Genomic DNA, 27,810 nt, shown 5'->3' with positions numbered 1-27,810 from the left:
GTGTGGTTTTCTTTCTTAAAGATAAAAGGCAAGGTATCTGTCTTACTGAGTAATACAGACGTTGCCATAGGAATTGAGAAAAATACACTAAGCTTACTCTGGAATATCTCAGATATTTTTGAACAAACTCTCCTCTGCACAATAAACATGTAAGAACACAGAGACTACATTTGTGTGACACAAGTTCTATAAAAGGGATATGGCCATAAAATTAACCCTTTCCTCATGGAAATTAAGACATACCATCTTCTCCAGAAATGGCTTAATTTTGAATGAAACCAAATAAATCTACGGTATCTATAACTGCAGCATAAAACAAGCAATGATCAGACTCTGGGTGAAATTTAAGCTTACATTTTGCAGTTTTCTTTAACAACTAGACTAGTAAAGTTCTTCAGCTGTAACACATGGACCAGCAGACATTCACTTCCACTGTCATGCCTGGAAAATAAATTCCCTGTGTTAGTCACCAATCATCAATACTTTGCTTAAGAAATAAAGATGAAGACTAAACAGATTTAAAGAATGCAAAAGCACATTTGTTAAACACATTTCTTGCACAAATCAGTTTCAATCAAAAGCATTAGCTACAGTAACAAAGTTAATAGAACTAAGTGAATTAAACATTATTCAGCTTGAAAATAACAACTGGCCTTCCTATGTGTCTTGACAGCAAACAGCTTTTATCAAATACATTCCTTAGTTTAAACAGTTACGCCATATGCATGTGTGTGTGCATGTGTAACAACATATCAGTTACATTAGACAAATCCATCTGCATTATTTTCATGGGCCATTGAAAACAAATAAAAAAATTCTACTCTTTCACATCAACATGAATTTTGAAATGCCACTAACAAAGTTGGTTGATATTTTAAAAACTCTCAGTCTTAGGAATTAGTTTTCCAAGGGGCAGAGATGATTCTGGAGGGCTAAAATAAAATATCCTGTCTTGCACAGCAATAATCTGCCCTTCCCCACACTACTCCCACTACCAACAATAGCATGCCATAGGCACAGGATTTCAAAGATGTATTGTACAGCTGTATTTGTGTCTCTTCACCTGTGACTTTCCTAAGGTAATCCTCCTTTATCCAGCAGAAAAAGATCTCGCTTACAGAGACATATCCCTATAGCCATACTCACATTAATGGCCCTGACAGCGAAAATAAATGCCACTGAAAGTAGTAACGAAGGCCCTTTTATCAGTCAGCATTGAAAGGACATTGAATGAACTGTGGTTAAGGCATTTCCCCAACACAAAGCGGCACATGACTGACTAATCTGTACATCCACTGAACTTTGGCTGTCAGTTCAGAAACTTCTTAAAAATATCCACCACGATTCAGTTTATTAAAAAGTTAAAAATCATAAACAAGAAAAGTAGTGAGCAATTCCTGCAGAGTTGATAGGGAGAAAGAGGAGTAATTACTCACAGAAATCCAACATGTATTTGTGGTTCTTCATTACTGGCAGCATCACCATAAACAGGCTCTTCCAGATCTTCATTCCTGCAGGAACAGAAGGTACTGTAAACTACATAGTGACCTAAGCTGCTAAATTATGAACTAATAATTATTTTGTGATTTGTGGATATAAGCAATTATTTGGTAATACAGGAGGGAGTGGTAATGTAGGAGGAATTGAGACATCTGTTTAAAAACACACAGTAGCAGTAATTCACAATTGTAAAAATTGAGGTTTTAGAATTACTCTTTCAAGATATTTAGGTTATTTCTTTTGTCTTCCATTTCTCTTTAGCATCCTCCAAAACTTATCTTCATCCCAGTTACTGCTTCCTGTGTTAAAACAATTGTATTAAGTAACACGTCTTTCTACATCCTTCAATCGCTTGGTGAACCTACACATTTTTAGACTTCTGGCAGTTTGTATGTTTCTTCCTTGCAGTTATACTTTTATCACATGATACTCAGAATTGTTAGTCACACTGTATAATTTTATTTTGTTATAGATGGTTGAAATAAAATTACTGATTTATGACTAATCGGATGAGAAAACTTTCAAGGGAGATATGATGTTAAAATATCAGAGACAATACAGCAAAAGGGACTTGGCACTTGAAGATGACAGTGGACTGCATGTAAAAAGCTTCTTTCCTTTAAAACATGCAATCTAGTAGTTTTATGTTACTAATAACTAGCGATTTTGAAAGCCTACTCCTAAATTCACAACTAATTCTTTTGGGCCATGTGGCAGAACAGGAATATTTCCAGCTTAACTATGCATTTATACACCTGACCTTTTGCTTAAAGCTTCAAACACGCCACTGTCACTAGCCAGTGAATGATCTGAGAGACATGCTGAAACTCGCCTGGCTCTCCTCTCCGATCTTCTACCACTGTCTCCTCGCAGAGTTACAGCTGCCATGGAGAAAAAAAGTGAGAACAACATCAGCTCAAGGCAATTTCTTCAAAATTAAACAAGAAACGTATTGTATCAAAACTAGCAGCAAAACAGCACAAGTGCAGTTCACTGATTTTTCATCTAACTTGAAGTTAAAAACCTAGAATAGGATTGACCAGAGATTTTCTGTGGGAGAAGGAAGGAAGTTTGCGGCTAATTGCTCTCTGACGAGACTAAGTATAAACCAACTGCATTGTTACTAAATGTTTTTCTGGTAGAATAATTCCTTCCTAAAGGAAGACTTACATTAATTCACATATGTACACATGATATCCTAAGCTTTTCAGATTTACCTACTGAATATACAATAGGTTGAAAACAAACACAGAGACTAATTCTTTTTTAAAGTTATCTGATAACACAGTGTGAGGTTTTGTTCTCATTTGTTTCCTAATACAAAGTCTCAAAGCATACTGTTTACACCATCACATAATAGCAGCTTTTATTTACAGTCTGAGAGGCATTATCAAAAAGAACCAGTGTTTTCCAGCTCACTCAGACCACTGTTTTTTTCAAATTCTTGGTGAATTACTTTGAAAACTGACTGGGGGAAGGAGGAAGCAATATTCAACCCCCTTTGCCACTCTTCCCCGAATCACCAGCCACACGATAAATAGCAACTCAGCAATCATTTTCATGTTGTAATACCAACAAAATTATGTTATACATGGGGTTTTGCACAGGCAAGTAGGTACAGCAGCTACCAATCCTTTAAAGTAAGTGCACAAGCAGTAACATTCAAGAACTGCATAGGGAAGGCTTCAACACTTCAACAAGAGCTCCTAACTTGAGGTTGTTTTCCTTTGAGTCCTAGAGAAGAACACTAAACAGACATGCGAAGTGCAGTTTCTTCACTGTACAGGGAAGAACTTTTACCCCCTTTTGCTTACAGTTCAATGACTGTCCTCAAAGCAGGAAAGCAATGGCAAAGAGATGGCACCTCAAAAGTGGGGAAAGCATTTTATTTGCTTCTGCTCATGCTTACAAACTTAAGACAGAAAGGAAGCATTGACAGTTTCAGCAGTGTGACAGTAGCACAATGCATGGGAGACAAGCACCAGCTGACATTTACAGCTTACTGCCCCAACTAGGGATGAAGCATGTCTTACCCAAAGTAACAGCTTGTTAAGTACCTCTGTTGCACATTATTGTTAGGCATCCGAATTTATTGCTGACACCTACTCAGTAAGTTTCCTTCCACAGAATACCAGCCTCTGCCAGAACCCAGATGAGCTATGGTGAGCCACCCCCCTGCACGGTACCCACCTCACCTCACACCCAAGTACCACCAGGACAGGACATCGGGATATGAGAACTTGCTAAAAGTCTTCCAGATCAACACAACCACGCTGCTGCTATCAACAAAATGCTCTAAGGTCAGCTTTAACCAACCCACTGTGGAACTGGCAGAGAAGGTGCACCAAGCCCAGCAGGTTCTGCGCCAGCCCAAGACACATTCCTACTACCAGGCCACTAACAGCACAAAGTTACCAAAGGTGTTACAAAAATCACCCAGTCCTGTTTGGAGCTAAAATTCCTATATATCAGCATAGCCAGTTCTCTGTCCTTTGGATTCATAAGCCCTAAGGACCTCTCAATGAAATTCAATGAAGGATTTTGTCAGCTTTAGGTAGACAGGAAATTTATTTTCAGGGTAGAAACAGCCCAATCTGCACGTGTCTCTGCACCCAGAGAAAGAACCACCACTCCTTCCCATCTCCAGCTACAGCATCCAACCCATGGATCATGCAGTACAATTCATTACATCCTCACCACAAATGAGAGCCAAATGAGCTCAAATGAGCACACACAAAGCATTTGAACCACGCTCTCCTCTATATCACTTGTACAAAAGTGGTGAGTGGGTTTGTGGGGTTGTTTTGATTGGGTATTTTTTTGTTTGCTTGGTTGTTTGGTTTTTTCCTTCCTTTTGTTTTTTAAAGGATTTTCAAATTGGTGAGCCCACCTCAGTTCTGTCACTGGTATTAATGAAGAATCAAAACTAGCAATCTGTACAGACACCTACATATTAAGTTTCTCAAAAATTTTATATCTCTGGAAAGAGGTTGAACTTCACAAAAGTGTATAATTTTTTTTTTTAAGTGCTTCTATAATTTCTGTACTAATTTCAACAAGTTACACTAGGACAACTTCTTTTCATAAATAAGCCCTTGGCTCACCCCCTCTGTGAACACTTTGTATAAACGTAGCAGAGGAAAGATCTCATGGGCTCTGTCCTTGGGAGGTTCAGGTTCCCAGTTTGGCTGGATGGAAAAGTTGGTCTCAAGCACCAATATAATGAAATTAAAAACTGACACATTACAACAGTGTTGTAACTTGACAATGATTTGCTCACCGTCTGCAGGCCATAGAAGCATTCGATAACCTCTGGACAATCACAGAAAATTTGGGAGAGATGCAAACACCAGAATATACCCTTGACTTGTGGGAGCAAAAAATCAGCAGGAAAAATTGGTCATGATCAAAGACCAAATTTTGGTTTAAACAGAAAATATTTAGCACAGATTACAGACTGCAATGCTGGAAGCTAAGGAATTGTTTAAAAACTAGGTTTCTAAGACAGATGATTACCTTCCATTTTCTTATTTAAATAACAAAATCAGTAAACAATATATATGATTTTCCAGAACTACTTAGTGCCAAAGCTTGATAAATATAAGACAGCCCTGAATGAAAGAATATTCTCATTGTCATTAGTTGAAAAAGTGAACTTCAAAGGAAATTTTGCTGCCCAAACTTTCATTCACTACAAAAACACATAAATCTAAAGCATGTTTCACAGGCTTGGGTGACTACAAATACTGCATGTCAGCTCAAAATACACTAATAAAAGAGGAGAACACTCCATAAAAACTGCTCAGAGACACAAACAGACCTTACCTACCATAACACAGTCAGGCATTACTATTATACAGTAAAGCTGAAGGTCAAAGAATACTTTCCCCAGGAATTTAACTACAGCTGTAAATGTGTGTTTAGTTGACATAGCAAAAAAATTAAGTATGCCATAATGATTAAACAGATACAGCAAAATACCAAACAAAACCAAATGTAGCAAAATCTGTTTCTTCTCATGCAACTCCAAAAAAAAAAAAAACCAAAACAACCCACCCCAAAACAAAACAACCAACACATCACACAGAAAAACACACAATAAGAAATTTCAGTTCACTTACAGTGAATTTTTCTGTTGTGCCGCATGAGAAACAAGACAAAAAGCATACAGTGATAAATCACCCTTTAGATGTCTGACAATATTTTATAAACAAGAGATTATTTAGGCATTAAAAGAAATTTAGCATTTGAAAGATTTAGTATAGAGAAGGGATAGTCGAGCTATTAAAGTCCAGTATTTTATTTACATGTTTCCTCCCACTCCCATCTTTATAAATATGATGGATTTAACTTTTCAAGCATATTCCCTCCATTCACAGAGGCAAATTTATTTCACAACATGACCATGTGACATGCAGAACAATAAAACAGCAGATCAGCAACTGGACATCAAAATTGCAGTCCCTGAAGAACCCCTTGAACTTGCTCAAGTGCTGCATCAGTGCAAAGTTCATGCAGTTTATTCAGTGTTAATCCTCCAAGCCCCCATTATTTGCAAATTACCAAAATGACCTCATGCTTTGTCTAGTGAAGGAACAGGCCAAGGTTTGCCAGAACCAAGGCCTCCTGTTTTTGCAGCATGGCACTCTGCTGCCAGGCCATCGGGTGGCAGCAGCAGGGCACACTGCATGCTACCTCAGAGAAATCCAAAACCCCCGGTATCTGCAAGCTCCCAACTCTGGCATACAAGCTGGATGCTCCATTCAATTCTTCCAGGAAAAGAGTACAAAACCAACATACTTTCAAAACTTCCAACTGCTACTTGCAAACAACTGCATTACAATTCCAAACCACCGGCTAGTGAGTGTGGAACTCAAAGTAGTCAAAAATCAGGAAGGTTAATTTTAAGTAATTGTTTCCAAATGCAAATATTAAAAATAAAAAAGTCTCAAAAGAAGGCAGCCTGGCCACCTTTTAATCATATATTCTTCCTCAGAAAGCAACACAATATACTCTGTTGTACACAGAGAAAAGTTGTAACCTCTGGACTAGGAGCTGGACACCGCAGCACTGACAGCAAGTTAAGCACAGAGGTTTTCAGAGAAATGTGAAATGTGTAGAAACACAGCAGAGAACAGAAAAAAGGAAAATCAAAGCAGGAAGTTGCCCTTCATCCTGTATTGCTGCCTAGGCCCTCACACCAGGCTTTCACTTCTAGGAAACACATACAAGCTATAAATGAACTACTTAGATTTTTTCACTTACCACAATGGGTGAAGACATGCTGTGGTCTGATTTGAGGTTTAAAGAAAACCTCAGGAAGCCTCTTCACAGCACTAATTTAAGCACAAGTTTTCACACTGGTCTCTGGAATCCTGTTTATTTTGGTCTGAAAGCTACAATAAGGGCACTAGAAATGTTTACAGCTAGTAAAAGTAAATTCTGCTGCAGTATCTTCTGGCAGTGCTAGCTGTATTAAGAAAAGTAGGTGAGTCTAGACTTAAATGCTTTTGAACAATACAGGCTTTTTAGCACTGTGGCAATGTTATCTTTTTTAATATGAAAACCTGAACGGTTTTCCGTAAATACTGTCCATGTTCATTTGTATTATCACTTGACAAATAAGATTCTGGTATGATAATATGATCCAATCTCTGGCTATAGTTTGTATTACTCCTGATGTCATGAGTCCCGAACGCAACATTCTACACAACTGCTAACACACAATTCTGGATATAGAAATTGGATGGGAATCACAAAATTTAACAGTAAGATAAACTCTAAATATCTTTCTTTACTAGTATGGTTTTATTAAAAAAAAGAGCAAGTCAACACACAAAAATGTTATCATGATTTTCTTTTTCATACTAAGAGCAGTTCTCCATTTGGTTGAGCAAAACAGGAAAATAAATCTGTCGCGTTCCTGTATGCTCAGGCTTTTAATTTTGTTTCATTTTTTCAGGTTTTCTGTTTCCTCTTTTGATTTCTCTAATTTATGTTTCTCAACTGCAGTGCTTCAGAAGCTTCTGCCAATGCAAGCTAAAGTAAGTCCATCAATCTGACAGTCCAGCAGGAAAGGAAAACTCAATAGTGTGTGTGCTGTGCTAACTGCACCCATCACTCCTCTGAGATCACAGCACACACAGCTGCTCAGACACAACCAGCCAAACAGATACTCAATGTCTCGCACATTCCCTACAAAAGATGCTCCTTTGCTGACGAAGCACCTACTCATGATTGTACCACGCACTCCTGACAGCCATGCCACTGTGGCTTCTGCTCCATCACAGAACTTGGACAAGGAAATCTGGTCTGGAATATGTACAAATTCAGCATGGAGTCAGCCAGCCTTCAAGCACTGTCAGCAGCATCACCTCACATTTTGTGTTTGGGTTTTTTGTAGGGGGTGGTTATTGGTTGTTTCCTATCTCTCCTGGGTTTGTGTTGCTTTACATTATCAGAATAAAGGCAACATCAGCACAACTGGGGCCCTCAGAAGCAATTAACCCATACTTTTTCTAACACCTTACTCATTCTTGCTAGGTCCTTGATAGGCTACACTCCAATGTAAGTCTATATTCTATTCCCTTTCTTCCAGTCAATTCACCACTGTTTTAAGATCTATTGACAAGGATTTCTCTGTTATTTCACCTCTTTGCCCTAAAATTAGAGTTTGGGCTTGGGGGATTTTCCTGTGTTTTTGTCAGGCTTTTAACAGATAACATCTACCATGCAGTTTTTAACTGATGGAAGTAAATAAGCCTAACTGAGGAACAATCTCTACTGTGCTGGCATGCTTAGGTCTGTGTGACATTTTCTAAGACAATGTGACAAAATAGTAATATCCATAAACTCACCTCCACCAGTCTGGATAGCAGTCAGGTGTGGTCCCATTTCTCTCAGCCCTTCACTGTCGAGAGGGTAAGCGGACGTCTGAGATGAACTCGTGCCTTGTGCATCATCGTCACCCAAGGCTGTGGTCGGAGCCCTGAGCATTTCCAGGGCTCCTATGCCTGCCATCTCCTCAAAACCTTCTGACATCTGAGCCAACGGAGAATCTCGTGACGCAGAGAGAAATGGGGTGTCCAGAGGCGAGCTTGGAGGGGACAACGATGACAAGGAGGACCGCGATGAGAGGGATGCCAGGGACTGCGGGGTATCCAGAGACCTCCGCTGCTTATTGAAATTCGAGTGTCCGATGGGATCAGCGTATGGCACATCCTTTGTGAGAGACTCGAAGGGAATGATGTCAAAGCGCAAGTGCTGCCCGTAGTCTGTAACGCTGTCGGATTTGTCGTACTGGGGAAGGCCATAGATGTCCGTAAAGCTGACTGAGCTGAGGGAGCCTCTGCTGGAGGCCAAGGATCCTCGACTGGAGGCCAGGGATCCCCTGCTGCTGCCAGAGGACATGGTGAGGGTGCTAGCTGACAGACTATGACATGCAAAGACAGAGAAAACACAAAAATGCCTTTTCAAATATAATCAGAACCACCAATGCAGACATTAAAACACTAATCCAGATTACAAAAGCAATTTCACATGTATTCAGTATGGTGACGTGGAAAGATGATTTGGCATTTTAAAGTCTAGCTCATGTCTCTTGCCTTGGTCTCAGGCACAACCATGACCGGAGCAGCACATGTGACAACCAAATCAGGGCTAAGTGCTTCGGTGCCTGAAGACAACAGTCTAACAGGATGAGCCTGCTCTTTCCTCCAACATGTAAGCAGCTGTGATTTGGCAGAAGAGAGGCCAGAGCAGGCTCTGGATCAGCAGACTCAATGTAAAACCAGGAATGACAGATTACCATGATCCAGTTCAAATTTACATAAATGATTGGTCATAAACAATCCAGGGAGAAGAAGTGCAAAGGGATTTGCAAAGTTCTAACAAACTGCTGTGTAAGCGTCACTCTCACAGGTTTTTTCAATGCAAAATAAAAAGACTCTAGGATGAATCCTATTCCAGCTCCTCTTACCATTCTCAGTTAAGGGGGAGAAGAATATTAGTGCCAGAGAGAGATGAAGTGAGACAGGAACTCAGCAGGAACTGAGCTTTTGATGCTGGTGCGGTGTTAAACTGAGGAATTCCCAAGAGCTGCATCTCAAAAGGCAGCTGTGAGTGTGAATATGCAAAGCATTCTGGACTTCTGTGTGGGTCTTAACACATTCTTGTATTTAAATAGCAAAATTTTGTCATCTCACCAAAACCTCCTACCTTTGAAGGTATCAGAATATTAACAATTCACAGAACTTAAAAGAATGCTATCTTCCCATTAGTAAAACTGTAACAACATTACAACAGATTTTAAGAACTTATCTCCTTTTCAGAAAGTACGGGAACATATAAAATTCCCAAATACACTTAATAATGTAGCCCAAATAGTTGTCACTAATACTATTTATAAAACTCCATCCAAATCACCACATTCCACAGAGCAAATTGTATAAATGTAGTAAAAAATTCATTTACTTGGCACACATACATAAAAGTATAAAAAGGTAAACTTCATACATTATTATTATTGTTCTCTGCTGTAGTTACTTCAAAACCTGCTGGTTTTACATAACTTACCTTTTTAACTGGGAGTGTAAATATGAGGTTAAACGTGTAGCTTCTTCTAGTTGCATAAGCAAACAATTTCTCTTCTCCTGTAACAGTATCCTATAATTAAACAGATACATATTACTATTTTCTTCATCACAGTAGTGTTCAAAATGCGCTAGCTTCCCAAGCACATAAAAACATCAATGCATTGAAGTTTTGAATGTTAAAAAAAAGTTGCACTGTTTAATGAAAAGTTTTAATTTATGCTGCTCATATGCAGCAATGGCAATTTCAGCAAGAACACAAGAACCAAGACTCCAGGAGAATTCCCAGACAAGAAAAGTAACTGAAGCAGTGTAGGAGCCATGATGCTGAAAATATAGTACAGCAATTAGCAAAGTCAAAAAGCCCTAGGTAAAAATATCAGACTCTACAAGATTCTTTTTTTCCCTTGCATCAATCTGATTCTGCCATTAAAATACTATGACCTTTTACCTTGTCACAAAAAAAAAATTCCAAATAGCCCTATTATCCAAGATAATTAGTGCAAAGTTTCAAAGATAAAAAGACAATTTTTGAAGGACTTCTGTTAAGCATAACCACCAATGTCAAATTTAAGCTCTTAGTCTATGTGTTTTAGGTGCATATATTTGTCATTATATTTAAGCAGGCATTTTCACTACTACATTGTAAGAAAAATCTCAGGCTGAAACTTATTTTTTGCCCCTTCTAGTAACAAGCAGCTGAATTACTCAGTACCACTGCCACAACACAAATGGAATATAACTTTAATGCTGTCAATCTCATACACCTATAAGATATCTTAAATTCTGTATTCTGACATCATTAGAATTTCAAATAATAGATTATATCTACTGGATTCTTTTTCTGGATCCAGAATTATATTCCTGATGTTTTGTTTTTCCAAGCCCAACCACTGAACTTCAAGATAGTATCAGGGTCGTATTCTGGTTTGAGTTGTATATTTTGTATGTCCAGGAAAGTTACAGCTCCAGTCCTACATCATAAGGTGGCTGGAAATGGGGATTCTGACAGACAGTTTGGAGAAAGCAGATCAAACTTATTAGAGTGCCTCAGATCTTCCTCAGCTGTGAAGACAGATGTTAGAATTCAACATGTTAATGAAAAGGGTTTAAAAATCATCAGAAAGGGAGTTCTCCTGGATAAAACAGCAGCTCTCAGGCTTTTCTCATGCCTCAGTGCTCCCCAGGCCAGGTTAACCAAGTAGCAGGAGGAAAGCTGCAGCTCAGCTATGCAAACTTGCACCATATAGGCACTGCACACAGGAACCAAAAGAAAAGGACAAATGGACATAAGAAACTTAACTGATTCAAAAGCTTGCAAGGGAAAGCAGAGATATTCACACCATCTACTGTAAAAAACAAACTTAGGAACCTACACTCCACAGTGATAGATGCTGCAGGGTAGGTATCTGCTCTAAAGGGTAAGATGTGCCTCCAACTAAGGCTGTCAGCCAATCTTACTAAAAGTAACACTATAACAAAAACAAAACAAAACAACCTCAACAATAAAACACCCACCTCTGTCATAGAGATTTTAAGTTCATTTTGATCTGTACATAACTCAGTGCCTTTAAAACTCAGCAACAGATGTACTAATTATTTAAGAAAGAAACACCTTTGTATTTCACAACTAGAACAAAGTGCAAAAGCAGAATGAGGAATATTTTTGGTTATTGCTGAGTCTAAAACAAACAAAAAATTAGGGCTACCAATAGTTAAGTTTTCCTCCAATTTTTTATACAAAAATAGAGAGCCCATCAGTATTACTCTAACTTCTGCTCAACTTTCTGCTAGCATTTGAAGTATCAAGTACCACACTGGAATGCTGGTTTCCACAGCATGAACTCCATGGAAAAATAGCTTGGCCTTCTTGCCAACACAGTATGCACTACCTAACATGAGAGCCCAAAAACAACAAATAAAACTTACTACACCACAGTGTAAAGTGAACTCCCTTTTCTGTCAGTTTAAGCTGGAAAGCCAATGTAACGATATTGCAAAAATTGCAAAATACATTACACTGACCTGTAGGTTGGCTGTGAATTTTCTATTTATTGCCTGAATTTACTGTCTGAAGTAAGCCCTTTCAAAGAAACTGAAGTTGTCAAAATCTGTATATGGAACGCACTTTCAAGTATTTTTAAAGTGTCTTAAATGTGTAAAGATTAACCTTTACACAGATCACATCAAAGCCGGTTCATGTAGGTTTTTGCTGAAGTGTCAAAGCTGAGGTTTTACCACTATTTAAGAGAAGCAAGAACAAGTAGTTTCTTGCTTTCACTGGAAGCAGTCTATGGTAAAAAGAGATTAAGAGGTTTTGTCCTTTTCTCTGGCTACAGGAAAAGCTGGGCAACTTTGAAATAAACATAGTGTTTCCACTAATATGTTTTTGGGGTTGTTTATTTTACATATAACTTGATTTTTAAGTTTTCAAGAATGACTCTGCTTACTGTGTTCTTTGAATGTCAGAATTGGGATGTGTTCCCACTGCTGAGATTGCAAATGAAAAGGAAATATTGTATATAAAAGCAAAAACATAATCATTTAACTTTCCTGTTGAAAGGCAGAAACTAAATATAGCAAACAATCTTCGTTTTGATGCTTTTGGAGATGAGTACTACTCCACTGCAAGTAACAGAAAAATCTTTCAATATCCAGGTAATGTTATTCAGGTCTCTATTATCAGACAGTATCACTCAGACCTATTCCAAGCATCTTTTGGGATTCTATTCAGATTTCTTCTTCCTATTCAGACTTTTTAGGTGAATGAAAGGAAAACTAACTTGTCAACATCACCTCAACTCTGCTTCAGAAAAGTTCAAGACAAACAGAATTGAACAGTGACAGTCAGGAGCAGTCTCCTCTTTTTCTGAAAGTAAATTTCTGTAGTAACCTACTTTTTCCTTAAACACAATGAAATTCCCTACACTTCCTTTTCAAGCTACCTATATGGATCTCACAATAGAGAAGAAAACAGTTCAAGTTCCCAAACCTTTCAGTGGCCCCATGAGCAGACGTTGCTCGAGCTCGCTGAATTTCATCCTCCAAGCGTCTTTTTTCTTCCTCCAAACGTGCAACATCTTCTGGGGATCGTCTCTGCTGACTGATGAGCTGCAACTCCTGAAGAAGAGCCTCCTTCTCTTTGATGAGCTGAAGACGGTCCCTGTCCGCTTCAGCCATTCCTGGCCAGGATTCATTATCTAACAAGGCCAGCTGCTGTTGTATATTCGAAACTCTTTAAAAGAGGATAAATATATGTAAAAATGCAGAAGAGAAAGACAAGATTTACTGGTTACAAAATACAAGTGGCTTTAGATGAATCTGTCATAAAAATATGCAATTAAATAAGCTAACTTGATCTTTTTTCTGTAGCATGCTTTATAGTTAAAAGTAGTTTCCTGTATCTCAATATGCTGAACCATTACATGAAACAACAGTTTTAAGAATAATTCCACAGCTGACATTTTAACAAAATGTTCTTTTAAAAACGAATTTTGAACTCTTATCAGTATTACCAAGAACACTAAAGCTAGACATTTCACAAATGTTTCTTTTGGCATAAGAGGGAGAACACTTATTGATCGGTATTTATGTTTGTCTTGCGGCGACAATTTAGACACTTTAGAATGTAACAGTCAAAATTATAACAGAAAATCTAGCTTTCTGATTTTTGAATATTTGAAACTCAAGAACTGTACAACATTTCTGCAGTTTACACCTCACTTTCATCTTCACTTTGAAATGGTAGCATTCAAACAAAGATCAGTACCTCTAAAAGATTACTACCCTCTAAATAAATAAAGGCGTGTTTAAGCCAGCCATAGAAGTGGGATATATAGTTCATTGGTTTTGGTTAAAATTATCTTTTTCAAAAATATATGGTAAGAAAGAAATTTAATAAGAAACAAAGAAAGGTAAAAGCACGTAACACACAAAGAGAAGATCCACAGTGTGATAACATGTGATTAGGAGTAAAAGAAAAGGCATAGACATGACAAGAGCAGGGTTCCCCCCATCTGAAAACAAAACCTCATGCAATAAGGTTTATCTCATACTGACATCTCAGAAGTATTTGGCCATCTTCTTATCAGGGGAAGGGAAATAAGCTATCAATATAAGTCATTTTGCAGTGCTGCAAAAGACTGCATTCATATATGAACAGGAAATTCACTGTCATTCCCCCCCCCCCACCTTCGATTTCATTTACAGCAAGTAAAGAAATTAGGTATTATGTCATATTTTTGTCTAAAGCAGAATACTTTATCAAGCCCTTCAATACCATTTCCTCCTCCTTGCATTAATAACCAACTTCCTGCCAATAGCTACTGAAAGCACCATTGTGAATCAATCCATACAGCCTACATATTTCACACTTCAGCCATTGTGCATGAATTCCAGATGCAGCTTCCTGAAGAACACCTTGCACCATTGACCAAATGTCAGGGCCAGGAAGAGCAAGCAGGGTCAGGATCCCTTCTCTCCCCTATCCAGGCTGCTCTGATGTTAAAGATTCAGTAAACACTCCTGAACACATACAGCTTGATTTTCAGGTGTTCAGTGCCAAATAAAACAAATAAGGACTCAAGATCCCTTCAACAGAATCACAGAATTCCAGTACAATTGAGTTATCATAGCTTGGCAAGCGAGTGTGAATCAGATGAGCCTGGACTATTTGAGTGATTGTGTTCATAAGCTTTTACACAGCTTGCAGACCAAAGAAGATGAGATTCATCTGAAGTCTCTGTGTTTCTTCATAAGACAGCTGAAGCACTGACCCTTTCCTTCATTTTAACACTCACAATTGTTTTGCTAGTTATTTTTACATTGCAGGGTGAGCTTGCTAAGAAGCAGATCACAGGTGCAAATGAACACTAATAAAGGCAACAAGGAAGAGAGAAGTATCATCAGGGAAGAGAGATCCCCCTCTTTCAGTGCTAGCAAATCAATGATTCCACTTGACTGGGGAGTAAAACACCACCCCCACTAAATACAAGAGGTTTTAATTTAGACACTTGAGCTTGCTGAGAGCATGTAACTTCCTTTGTGTATGACATTCCAGCTTCAAGTTTGCTTTTCCCTTTAATTTCTGTTATGGTGATGCTTTCAAAGTAGGAAGTTCTCATACAATAACTTAATTATGCTGTTATTAAAGGGGGAAAAGTACTGCTGTGGACAAGGTTTGTATCACTGAAGAGTTCCAAAATCTGATTAGGTATTTACTTTTGATTCCCTTGACACTCTTAGCTAGCTCTTCTTGTTTCTACAGTTTTCCCTTTACTCAAAAAAAAAGCAGGCACAAAACACTATATAATATAGGTATCTGCTGAAGCACCAATAAGCCAGTTTTCTGCAACCTCTATTTCCTGCACATGAACTGAAGTTTTGGGGCAATTTTGTTGCTTGCTTTCCACTGAGGAATCCTTCTGTACGGTAAGCTGTTCCAAAAAACTACCAGTGACAAACTTTTTAATATTTATCTCCTGGGCTAGAAGACAACCTTAAGGCTTCTAGGGTCTCATTCACTCAAAACTAAGAAAAAAATCTGAGTAGTCATGTTTAGTTATGCTCAGAACTTAATAAAAAATCCTCTTAGTTATGTTCCATAATTGCAATCTGTCTCCTCAAACATGAACTTTTCTTCCAAACACAGTAAACACAGAAATAAGCCATTTCACTATGCTTGCCTATGCCAGACTTTATGCCTGTACCACACTAGCCACTCTCACTGCTGATTTGTTAGAAGAAAATGGCTGTTTTCAAACTCAGTGCATATATTAACCTGCCTTAAAACATCCACTTAAATAAATCAATGGCTTGAGATAGATTGCAACCTAAAGTGGAAAAAGAAATATTTAGGATCCTTTATGAAGCCTCTGCTTTTCAAATGCATTTTTCCTTCCTACTGAGTATTTTTAAGATACATTTTTAACTGTAGTCACTGCAAAGGAGTGCTTTTATCTGGCCTAATGCCAGATACTGAGGTCCCTACTGATCCAGCAATTTAACATATTCCTATGGAAAAAACAGTTAATTTTGAGCTATCAACATTCCAGGCATTTTGCCCATTCCCATCCTTGCATAACAAGTGCTGAGGAGCTTGCATTCCACACTGGAGTAGGTGGTATCAAATGACTGGTTCCCTAGGTAGGCAGGCTGACTTGCTTCTTAATTCAGTATTTAAAAATTTCGAATGGAGATGAACATAACAGTTCCTGGTAAGGGAGCAGCACAGATGGGATGACAAAGGTTTAACCTGATGATGATCTTAAGCAAACACTGACTTGAAATGGCACATTTGCTCTGAAATGGCCATACCAATGTATCTAGAATGATGTCTCACTCATAATAATGCAGACACAGCATGAGGATGGAGATCAGCAGAGTCAGTAGTTTACTACACAAACTACATCATAAGGGGGGAAAAAAGCATGTATTTCCAAAATTTAATTAGACACAATTTAATTAAATTTAGTAGCATGTCTGAATCATTATTGCTCTACACAGCTCTCTCTCCCCTTGACAAAACAGGGCAACCCTTCCGTCACTGAAAAATACCTGAGGAACCTTGAAGACTTTGTCAATGTATAGAAAATCACTTTCAAGGGTGATATCTGAACCTAGCACTAATGAAGTTATACTGCTGAACTCAAGAGGGTATTTATCAAATATAGCATGAGAAGTGAGTAAAAATCACTTTCTGTGAGATGAGTAATCTACAATTACAATTTACCCCATGTTAGATCCTTACTTGGACTATGAACAAGACAGGTGTCTTGGGGAGGGAAATGCTCTGAACCAGGTTCACAGGTATTAACTCATGCGCATAAAATGGACAAATTATGGGTATCCCAGAGCTGGCAATTGCTCTTCAAATTTAACATGGTTTGAATTTTACAAGGAGAAAAAAAGGAAACCAAACAATACTCCTCTCCATTTAAATGCCTAGGCTTTTGGCTGACATACCACATCACTCTAGGACTGGGGCCTTTGTTACCTATGGTATGGGAAGACCAATGGGGATAAAATAAAGAAAATATTCCAGTTCCTATTCGAAGGAGAACAGTGGCTAAGATCACATAAATCAGCCCTGCTTAACTCTTCCCCAGGCTTATATTGGACCCAGTTCTCTGACACTTCAAGTAACAGGGAATATCTCTCACATGCAATACCCAAAGGAGGTGGCTGTGGGACTAAAGACATAATGAAGGGTGTAAGAACTTGGCAATTTCTGGTATTTACTGACCCTCTTGAGTGTGGGTTATGATTTATATTCAAAGAGGGAACACCAGAGAAAGATGAAGAAAGAAATGGAAAGAACAAGAAGCTGGGGAACTTGGCCAAACGCACACAAAATTTCTCCACCGTGTCTATTTTGGCTGTTCCTGCAAGTATGTGCCACTGTGGCTTTGGCAGACAACACAAGTATGCTCTGTAGAATACCCAGCCTTCCTGACAACCCAATTTGTTCAACAACAACGAGGTCTTAAATTGGCTTAGCAAACTCATGAAACCATTAGAGTCCACTGGCATTTTGCAGATGTTAGGAAAATTGCAAAAATCTGCTAAAAGCAAGTTTTCCCAAATGCACAGGTGAAATAGTATAAAACTTTAAAGAAGTTCAAAAGCACATCTAAGCTCTCTTTATAACCCAAAGAAAATGTTTTATGTTTAAAAACCAACACTGGAAGATTTAGGTTTGGCTGAGCCAGGAATTTATGTGATATCAAACAAATTACTTCATCCTTAAATCAGATTTTCAGATTAGTTCAGCAGAATAAAGCATACAAATCCACTGAATTTCACTGGAGATTAGGTAATTAAATCTTGAAACCTGCCTATACAAGATAAACTTTAAAAGGAAAACACTTGACTTTGTTGTTGTATTAGTACTGGAATGTTGCTATCAATATCCATTCAACATGTATTTTGTCACTTTAAGTACAAATCGCACTGACACACTTCTGGTTATGCTAGTGATTTTAAACTGAAATTTAATTTTGGAAATGAGACAAGTTTGCAACAAACTATAATGAGCAGAAGGAAGTAACATACTTAAATGTGGAAATACTAAGAATATCTGCGGAAGAGTTTTTTCAAGGCTAAAATAAATCTCTTGACATCCATTGCATGCCTCTAAGAAATTAATGGAAAAATAACATCTTTGAATTCAAATTTATGGAAGATGCAAATAAATTACTGCTTTTGCACCCAAACTAGGTAAACTGGTTGAAGATGTTTGAATGTATTAGTTCATTACAGTTAGCTACCATCAGACTGAACTATTAAAAAAACAAAAACAAACCAAAAACCCACAGCTAAAACTTTTGTTGCTTATTGGAGGGATTATTTTTCGTCTACTGATTAACACACTTCACAGGATATGAGGCACTGCAGCAATGACATTTCATGAACATTTGCTAATATACTTCATGTAGTCATTATACTGAACTTCACAACTTAAGAGTTATCAAAGAAAAACAATTTGCTTTTGATTTCTCGTGCTATGAAGCAGCCTATTCAGGAAAGTGCTTGAGGGGTACACTTTCCAGTGTGCAAATGCTTTCATGGGAGGTGGTCTCACTGAAATAGCAACTGAAACTAAAAACCCTATTTACCCAGGCAGCTTGGGGCTGCCTGTTCAAAAAGACCGTCCTCCCTCCCCCTCCTGCATCTCTGGAGGGCCACACTGGCAGATCTGAGAGAAGAAATTTCATGGAAATAAAGTACAGTTTATTTAGAAATAATGGGGGAGGGGGAAGAGTACAGAGCGGAAGAAAAGTGATTGAGCCTCCTTTCAGCATGTTTGGTGAGCTAAAAAGTAGAATTTACAAGACTCCTCCAAGAGCCTGGATCAGAAACAGGGGAGAGGATCTCTTCCCCAGCATGCTGGAAATGTCAGAACCCACAGTGTACAACATCTGAAATACCCATGGGAAAAATTAAATTGCAAATCATCCAACTTCCTTCCAGTGGGAAAGTGATGGGGGGGGGGAAGCTATGTGAATGTCTTAATTTATGCAAACGCCAAACCATTCAGCAGTCAGAGAGATTTTTGAAGCAGGAATTAAAATTAAATTATCCTTTATGAGGGAGGAGAGATATTTTGGGAGTGCAAGCCAACTCTTCTGCAATCACTGAGTCTCATCGCCTGAATTCCTCAGGATAGTTCATTCAAAAATCCCAGCACCACATTTCCTTGCTTAGATTCCAGATACAGAGAACATATTTTAATTTTTAAAGACTTTTTACTACATCTATCAGATATTCTGCTTATATCTGGCTAGATTCACAAGAGCAACTAAAACACTCTGTCCTTCAGTTTGTGGGGCTTTTTTCCTGCTTTCCTTTCAGGGAAAGGATAACTTTTTCTTATGTTTAAAAGATAACTTTTATATCTTAGGAGAAAATGAACTTTTCTCCTAGAGTGCATTTTAAAAGTCTCCTGCTAAAAGTTTGTCTGTTGTATTTATTTGCAGTATGTTTCCACACCCGCTTGACAAGCAAGCAGTCACAATATACTGCCTTACAGTTGTGACATACTGTAGCATTTTAATTTTCTACTTTGTAGATTTAATCCATCGCAGCACATTCCGTCACCCACACTGTGCAGTAACAGTAGATATTTCACCAGCCAAGGGAGAATGAACACAAAGATATTTAGCAGAGACAAAAGCCCTACAGAAATGCCAGCAAACTAAGGGGAAGGAATGCATGATAAATGAAGAATGCAACCACAGAGATAACTGGTAGGGGCAATGAGCTTTGTGCAGTTCCACTCAAAAGCCGAAAGCTGATTACTTCCGTACAACATACTGGGCAGAATAAGGCTACTCTTTTAAAGCAACTAACATGCTTTTGCTAAATAACAGACCATTGTCAGAGCTGCTATCCTGGGAAAGCAAAACTACTCTTACTGCAATTACCATTCTCTAGTTGGAAGGTTAGTTACCCAGATTTTCTACACTTCATTAAGATCAAACACCAGCTCACTTCTGATGTTCAAAATACTGCATTCCATGCAGAAACAAATATTCGGCATTTCCAGCTGAGAAATGCTTTGCTACTAAAAAAAAATTAACCCATAAAAACTCAACACCACTTCACCCCTCCAAAAAAACACTACTCCCTCCTTTCCCTGTAATAAACACACAAGAAGAGAATTGTTTTGAAAAACACAGGAAAGGTATGTCAGAAAGCTGAACTGAAACCATTTTAATACAATTATCACAGCATCAGTGGCTCTGTTAAACTAAACAGTATAAAACTAAATTCTATCATTCTTCTTTCAGCAACTGTAAATCACTAAATTATCATTGGACTATTAAGTGCTAAGTTAGCCTGTGAGCAAACAGGACACTGACACATTTTTGTTCTGTTCTTTTTTCCCCAATTATTTAACCTTTATTAGGTAATAGTCACTGCTATTTACACGCAATATGTACAATGCAGACTTCCATTCAAGTTACAAATCCTGAAGATTTAGCTGTGTTTACCTAACTTGCTTGTACCAACCTAATTTTTTGAAGCCTGTATTGTGTCCAAATGTGGGTAAATTTTCCAAGAACAACAAAATGGTGAACTGCCTACAAACTTCCTATTCCTGCCAAGACATCACAGATTCCCCCACAAAAAAAGTCACCTTGATATGAAAAAAACAAGCAAAAGAATTGAACTTCTTTTTTAACTGTTCTTATGAGAGATGTAAAAAACTGGTAGAATAGAACGCATTGGAAAGAAAAAAAATATCCTAATTTATAAAAATTTTAAAACTATGGTTTTTAAAGTTAATATTAACTCTTTTAAGTGACTGTCAAATTCAGTAACAGAATATTCTACTAGCACAAATCAAAATAATTATAAGTGCATTAATTTACTGAGTTCAAGTCATCATCTGTACCCAAACTATTGTCCTGAATATGTGACAAATAGTTTGAAAACAATGAGGTTCAATGAGGACCGGCTAAACTACTTAAGTAGATAGTACTTTTAAAACTTTACTATAAACCCATGAAAAAACACTGCAAGACTGGCCTCCACAAGAGAAATACTTACAATAAGCAATTAGACCAAAGGACTTAGTGAAGAATCAATCTATTTCAAGTAATATTTTTTATCATTTTTATCAAGACTTTTTTTCCAATTTCAACATTTATTTTTATGTACCCTTTTGTTCAGCTCTGAACATCTTCATTTATCTCACATGAAGTTCTGCATTCTTTCTTCTTCATGGCTTCAGTACACTGAACTTAAGACACAGGTATGCAAAGCTTTGGATATACTGACAGACCAGGCTGATAAGTGGAAATTTAAAGACTGTTTATACCTAGGTTTGAGAACGAGGGTGAAAAAATCTAAAACAGTTTAATTGGACCACTACAATTTTGTGTTTATACAAGTATAGAACAGGGCTGACATTTAGCTTTATCTCTGCAAATAAATATAATAATCTTATGATAAAGTCTTATGTTTACCTAAACTTTCATTATCTGTGAACTACTCAATAGCGAGCAAATTAGTCTTCCCAAAGATATTTCAGCTAGGAGGTAGTTCCACTTTGAAAACTTTAATCACAAAAGTAAATATAAAACCCAATAGATTTCTCTTTAATTACCTTTTCTTGGCCTCTTCATATTGCCAGTTCAGCCTTACTTTGTCTACAAGTCTTGTTTTGTCATCAAATCCAAACTTGCAGAGTTGAAGAGCAAGGAGAGAAGGAAAAAAAAAGAAGAAACAAGTTAAAAACACTCTCATCACAATAAAGAAAGGGATAATTAGTCTTCCTTACTGGACTCACTAAAGAAACCTCTATGCTTTAAGTAATAACATAATAAAAAATCTATTGCTAAAAGCGGAGAAGATAAATAAGCCCTTTCAATAACTTATTAACCTGGAAATCAAGGGTTAGCAAATTGAATCACTGATAAATGGTCAAAGCTTTTCAACTTTATCCAAGTCTAAAAGACAAAGAGTGTTTTAATTGAAATATTTTGCTACTTGATACAGCTATTTTATGAATAGCTTTATTAGAAGCAATTCAGATTACATTCCCTGTACTGTGATGTGTTACCCAGCACGTACACCATTAGTGCATTTTAAATACTTGTACAAAAAAACCACCTGATCCTTGAAGCAGTTGTAGAAAGCGCATTTATGTTGCAACTCCTACTGCATAGTGTTTCTACAGCAATTTCTATTTTAGGGCATTAGCACTTCCCTCCTCAGAAGTTCGTGTATGGTCTTATAGTTAACACCTAGGTTCCTATACAAGTGCATTGCTGCACCTCCGGAGTTCTCCTCTAGCTGCTGCTTCTTCTGTCTCCATCATCACACATGGGTAAAAACTCCACCTCTTTACTACTCACACGTCACTTACAACAGTTCAGTGAAACGATTCAGACAATTATGTAATTTTGTTTTCCTTACAAAAAGCCTATACCTGATAAAACAATTTCTACAGTGTACTTGTCTTGGACTGCGTACTGCAAATGGGAAAATGCTCCTCCATTCCTTTTGGTAATTAATTTCAGAATTCAATAATCCCATCCACCATCCATCTGAAAAATGACACCCCAAAGGCACCATCTGCCTAATACCCTGAAAGACAGCCTAGCATTAGCTCCATTTTCTCAGATTCTTGAAGAGTCTATGTTCTCAAAAACAAGATTTCCTCTTCTGTAGGTACCCTCTAGGAGACATCCAATCTGACAACTAGCCGGCAGTGAAGGAAGATTGTAACAGAGGAGAAACGGGATGATACAGCCAATAATGAGATGATTTCTAACTAAATGTGAAGTAACATCTAAACTAACATACTAACAAACTACAAACAAGTTGCCTTCTTGCTTTGGTGTCAGTCATCCCCAGAGGCATATGTTTTATTACTGATTAACAACTGGGTTGCCATAGTACTAGTGCAAGCCAAATTTTTACTTACTATTATTTGGAGTACACAATTTCATTCAGATAGAACCATTTCCAAGGAATGCCAGTATGTTCTTCTCAAATATCATATTTAAAGGCATATTTGAGCACAAAGGTATAACAGACTACATCAGAAGTTTTGTTGATTACAAAAAATACTTTGAAAATAACAAATATGTTCCTTGTCTTAGACAGAAGAAAGGAGCAGAGATCTACTACACATCTTCAGTGTATATTAACAATGACTGTGAGCATGATAAAAACAGGATTACAAAAAAAATTTAAAAATACACAGCTATCACTACTACCACAATGCTAACATCTCATGCAAAATCATGTCTCTACTGCAACTTCAACCTGGCTAAAGTATTTTCTTCCTTCCTGCCTCATTACAAGTATCAGTAATTCAGAGCTGGGAATATAAAGAGAAGAGCTCCATGGACACCTAAGCAAGAGCCATTACTCCAGCATGAACCTGTCTGTAGTCACTGAAGTGGTAATGCAAGAAGTGCTCTGCTGGGCTGGCTGAGTCCAGGAGCTGATTTTACCAGCCCACAAGCATGTTCCTGCATCCCTCTGCCATGCTTAAGCAGCAGAACCACCAAGCCCATAGCTCACACACGATGGAAACAAGCAAATGCAACTTCCTCACCACCAGTATTGCTTTAGATTTTTCCTTCCACTCCAGCCAACACCTCTTAAATTTAAAAAGTAGCACTGTATCGCTGTAGTTCAAAAGCGGCTAATTTTGTACAGCAAATGTTTCACATAGGAACACTCGCATACCTCGCCAGTGATGTCAGTCTGAGAACAAGCATCGCAGTGTTGTTGAGGTAAACAGGAATCACTGAGTGAACTAGAATTGTGCTGGAGATCCTGCAGGGAATCCGTAATACAACAGCTATTCCTGAATCCATCTGTTAACTTCGCCAGGCTCTAAAGGAGAAGACATATTTTTAAAAATCAGAAAAAATTGGTTTTATAATACTTTTTTATAACAGAAAACAAATTTTAAAATTGTATTTAAGGAATACGACTGGCAGCCTGTCTATACAGAGCTATTTACAGAAAGCAAAATTCATTGCAGTGTTACTAGCATGCAAAAGGTTTGCTTTGGAATAAACCTCTCCTTTTAAAAGATGAATGTAACAGTAAACAGACTTAATAGTAGTTGTTTTAGATCTATGAATGTTTTATCTTCTGTATGGCTTGCAGCTCTTTAAATCTAGCAGCTGTCAACTTCATGCTAGCTGATATGGAAGACAAATGTGATTCACCTGCCCTTTTGCCATGTTCTGCACAGGTTACATTCCTTAGTCACTACTGTTATCTCATCCAACTTGATGAATACCTTGTATTGATTGCACTTTTATGACAGCAGATATCACCCCTTTGCTCTCTTACCCAGGGTTCACATAGTTAAGAGATACTTTACACTTTGGGTTAAGCAAGGAACATTGCTGAAATGTCTAGACAATGACACAAACTGTCAGAATAAAGCAGAAACATCAGTCTTTGAGGGGAAAGGGGAATATGACAGAATCACACAAAACAACAAAAACAACTTTTCTGACAATAAAAGCTTGGTTGACAGGCTTTTAAAATGCCTTAAAAAGAACAAAATTGTTAGTATCACTTATTTTCTCATTGTGCATTCTCTCTTTTTCAAAAATTACAGATAATGTAGCATTAGTAACAAAATCACTGTGCCAGCTGTTATGTATGACAGAGACCCTAAGCATTACACATCAAACAAAAATTAAAAACATTCTGTCCTCTCACCACAGGATAAAGGACAATCTAAAAATGTGGGGGAAAAAATTATCAGAAATTTGAAGAGCTATAGTAATTTATAAATCATAACATAATCAAACAATTTGGTTCTAAAAATGCACATAAAAAACTGCTTACTCTAGTGTCTGAACTACAGAATCAGGGACAACCCTGAAGCACTGCATTGGGAAAAGGCTGGTCCTCTGGAATTTCAGTGGCTCTGACCACTGGTGATTTACAACAAGCCAAGGTTACAGTTCATATCCAATTATCAGAAGATTTCTCAGTCTTCAAAGTGTAGTTTAAAAAGGATAACACAGCAATGCTGCTTTTTCTTACACCAAATTCAATTAGTAGAGTCCAGAAATGAGCCTGTGTAACAGCAACTGTTTGCTGCTGATAGGAAGAGCAAGGCCACCCTGAAGATGAACGCATCTGGTTTCAGAGCCTAGGAAGCATCCAGGATTATGGAACTGTAGTAGGCCTGAAACTAGCCAGAAAAACCAGCTTTTTCTGATGGCCTCCATTTCCATCATACATGGTCCATCCCTTTGCTCTCATATACCAGCCCCTCCCTCAGGCCAGCCTCCACCAGAGATGAAAAAGAGGGAGAACTCCCAGCCTGGTAGAGAATGAGTGAACAAGTGGGCTCCCTAACCACAAGAGTCGGGGCCTGTGTTCCTCCCTGACAGCTCCTCAAACCACACTCTGTTTCTTTCCTATTAGGGAATGGCAAGGAGACGCACAGGTACATGCCACATATCGGACAGCACATGCTGCTCCCTCTTCAGTCTCTGCCTGCTCTCTACAGGTCTGAGAGGGTCTGGGATTACAAAAGCAGCATTGGCAGGGACAGAGGACAGTGCAGAGCAATGCCACATGTGCTGGCAGTGGGACAAGGCTACCAGCACTTGCCTCCAGAAGCTTAACTTGTCTTGGGTCCTCCAAAAAAGCCAATTCTTCTGCCACCTCCCAATTGACCTGAGCCATCTTAGTATGAAGGACAAACAACATATTTTCTTCTCAGCCCTGAAACAGCAAATTCAAGTTCAAGTTACATTGCCAAGAGATCCCTAGCTAGTGTCCCTTTATCCTCCAAGACTTGTTGTGAAAGGAACTGCTCCACAACTTTGGGAAAAAAAACAACTTTTACTTTATGAAATCTGCAGACTCCTGTCTAACTCTCTTCTTCAAAACTCACTGGAAATCATCCAGTCCTGTCAAGACTCCTGCTGTACGGAGGATCAAGAAGGATCCCTAATGGGTTTGTAACATGGAAATAATAACTTCAGATCATGGCCTCTTCCCAGTAAAGCATAGCCAGTCACACAAACAAAAAAACTCAGGATTCAGAAAGCCTGAGGTTTCTCCTAATAAGTTATGCTCCATCAGCCTTCTTTGGCTAACACATACTATGTTACAGGTACGTGCAGTACCACAGATCCTGATGCTAGAACTTAAATCTAAGCTTTTGCCTGTATTTCAGCTACTTTATGAACTCCTGGTATGCTCCCTCTAGCATTCTCCCTGGCAGGTAATGAAGGGCTACTTTGCTGCTGGCCAGGCTTCCTATCCAGGCACAGCTGCTGAATCCTGGTCACTACTTTAAAATGAGAAAGCATTTGACAGGTGGCAATCACCAAGCAGCATCACCTTAACTTACATCTACATGAACAGGTGCCTATGCCCTAGAGAAAGCATAAATAGATTGAGTCCTTCCAGTTGGATGAGTGAAAACACAGGCACCAGTAACCCTAACACGGAAAGTTACAACCTGAGTTAGCACACTTTCAGATAGAAACAATTTACATAAACAGCTAGGAGTAATTTCCTCCCCAGCTACACAGAGGAATCCATCTTTCAGCTGGAGTTTAAGGATTGTTTATTGCAGTCCCACAGAAAACTGCCAAAGCAGCCTACTGTTAATGTGAAGTTCTAGGCACACCAGCCCAGACTCACCCAAAAAGAGAGAAATGAGCACTGTCATTTCACCATTATCTGTTCCATCTGATTTGGGAGCGCTCTGCACAATTTCAGTGCACTTCCTATCTAACCTATTGAGAAGAGAAGAGAAGAGAAGAGAAGAGAAGAGAAGAGAAGAGAAGAGAAGAGAAGAGACCTCACAAAACCCAAAGTCCAGTGCTCTCCAAGGACGACAACGTTTTAAAAGCATATGCACATGGGAACACAAACAAAACTATGAAAGCAATGGGTGAGGAGAGACACACTGCTTTCAGGAACCTAACCACACACCTTTATTATTCAACCTTACATGAGAAATCTGCCCACTTTTTTGGAGCAGTGGCACTGCATATTTTGCTTTATTTGTAATCACAACATCCAATTTAAATCTGACTACCCTCTCCCACACAACTAAACCAATTATCATAATTCTAAAACAGCTACAATTTTCCAAGCACCTACACAAGACTGAGTCACTTCTATGTTTAGCTCTGTTGCTTACATTGGCCATATTTAAATTAGAAAGTAGTAAGAAACTGTCTACTCCCTTTCTCTGAAATAAACCCCCATACTTTTTTACATTATACTTCTAACTCCTCTATTAACAAATTTCAAAATAAAGAAGATTACATAAGAAAGTTTGTCTAAACGGCAATAGCTTTAAAATGTAGTGTTTTCAGGGACAAAAATATTCCAATATTGATAGGAAAATAAAAATCAAATTCTAAACTCATTAGGAAGGTATTTAAAATAGACTTGCATTTATTTGACAAAGCTAACTAAATCCATGACAATAATCTCCACATAGTTATAAAAAGGCATAGCATAGATTACTTCGGTGACACTGAAAGTAATTTTTTTTTGGTCAAAATTAAAAAAGATACCTGGATATTTTTGCAGAGCTCAATAAGTTGGCAAAAATACACGATTTTTACAACTCTAGACCTTGTAAACTATGGCATTTAATCCTGTATAGCCATTTTAACAAAACCTGCAGAACTGTTTTGTATGCTACACTTGTGTGGAACAACTGTTCTCTAGATTCTCTTGACTACACGTAGTC

The 27,810-nt window shown here is 38.0% G+C and overlaps 1 protein-coding gene across 1 annotated transcript in view; it reads right to left on the bottom strand.

The window, feature by feature from the left end:
- Positions 1-27,810, bottom strand: part of WWC3 (WWC family member 3) — a 99,603-nt gene that overhangs the window by 14,835 nt on the left and 56,958 nt on the right. Inside the window, exons 7-14 of the mRNA XM_048329050.1 lie at positions 23,799-23,948; positions 21,703-21,776; positions 13,084-13,326; positions 10,075-10,164; positions 8,358-8,932; positions 2,261-2,381; positions 1,437-1,511; positions 355-441 (exon numbers count right to left, since the gene is read on the bottom strand). Coding sequence (XP_048185007.1) covers positions 355-441; positions 1,437-1,511; positions 2,261-2,381; positions 8,358-8,932; positions 10,075-10,164; positions 13,084-13,326; positions 21,703-21,776; positions 23,799-23,948 — 1,415 coding nt within the window. The remainder of the gene's footprint in view (positions 1-354; positions 442-1,436; positions 1,512-2,260; positions 2,382-8,357; positions 8,933-10,074; positions 10,165-13,083; positions 13,327-21,702; positions 21,777-23,798; positions 23,949-27,810) is intronic.

Source organism: Corvus hawaiiensis, chromosome 2 (genome assembly GCF_020740725.1).
Source record: "Corvus hawaiiensis isolate bCorHaw1 chromosome 2, bCorHaw1.pri.cur, whole genome shotgun sequence".
Classification (NCBI taxonomy): domain Eukaryota; kingdom Metazoa; phylum Chordata; class Aves; order Passeriformes; family Corvidae; genus Corvus; species Corvus hawaiiensis.
Note: the sequence above shows the minus strand (reverse complement) of the source record. Positions and strands in the feature narration are given on the sequence as shown.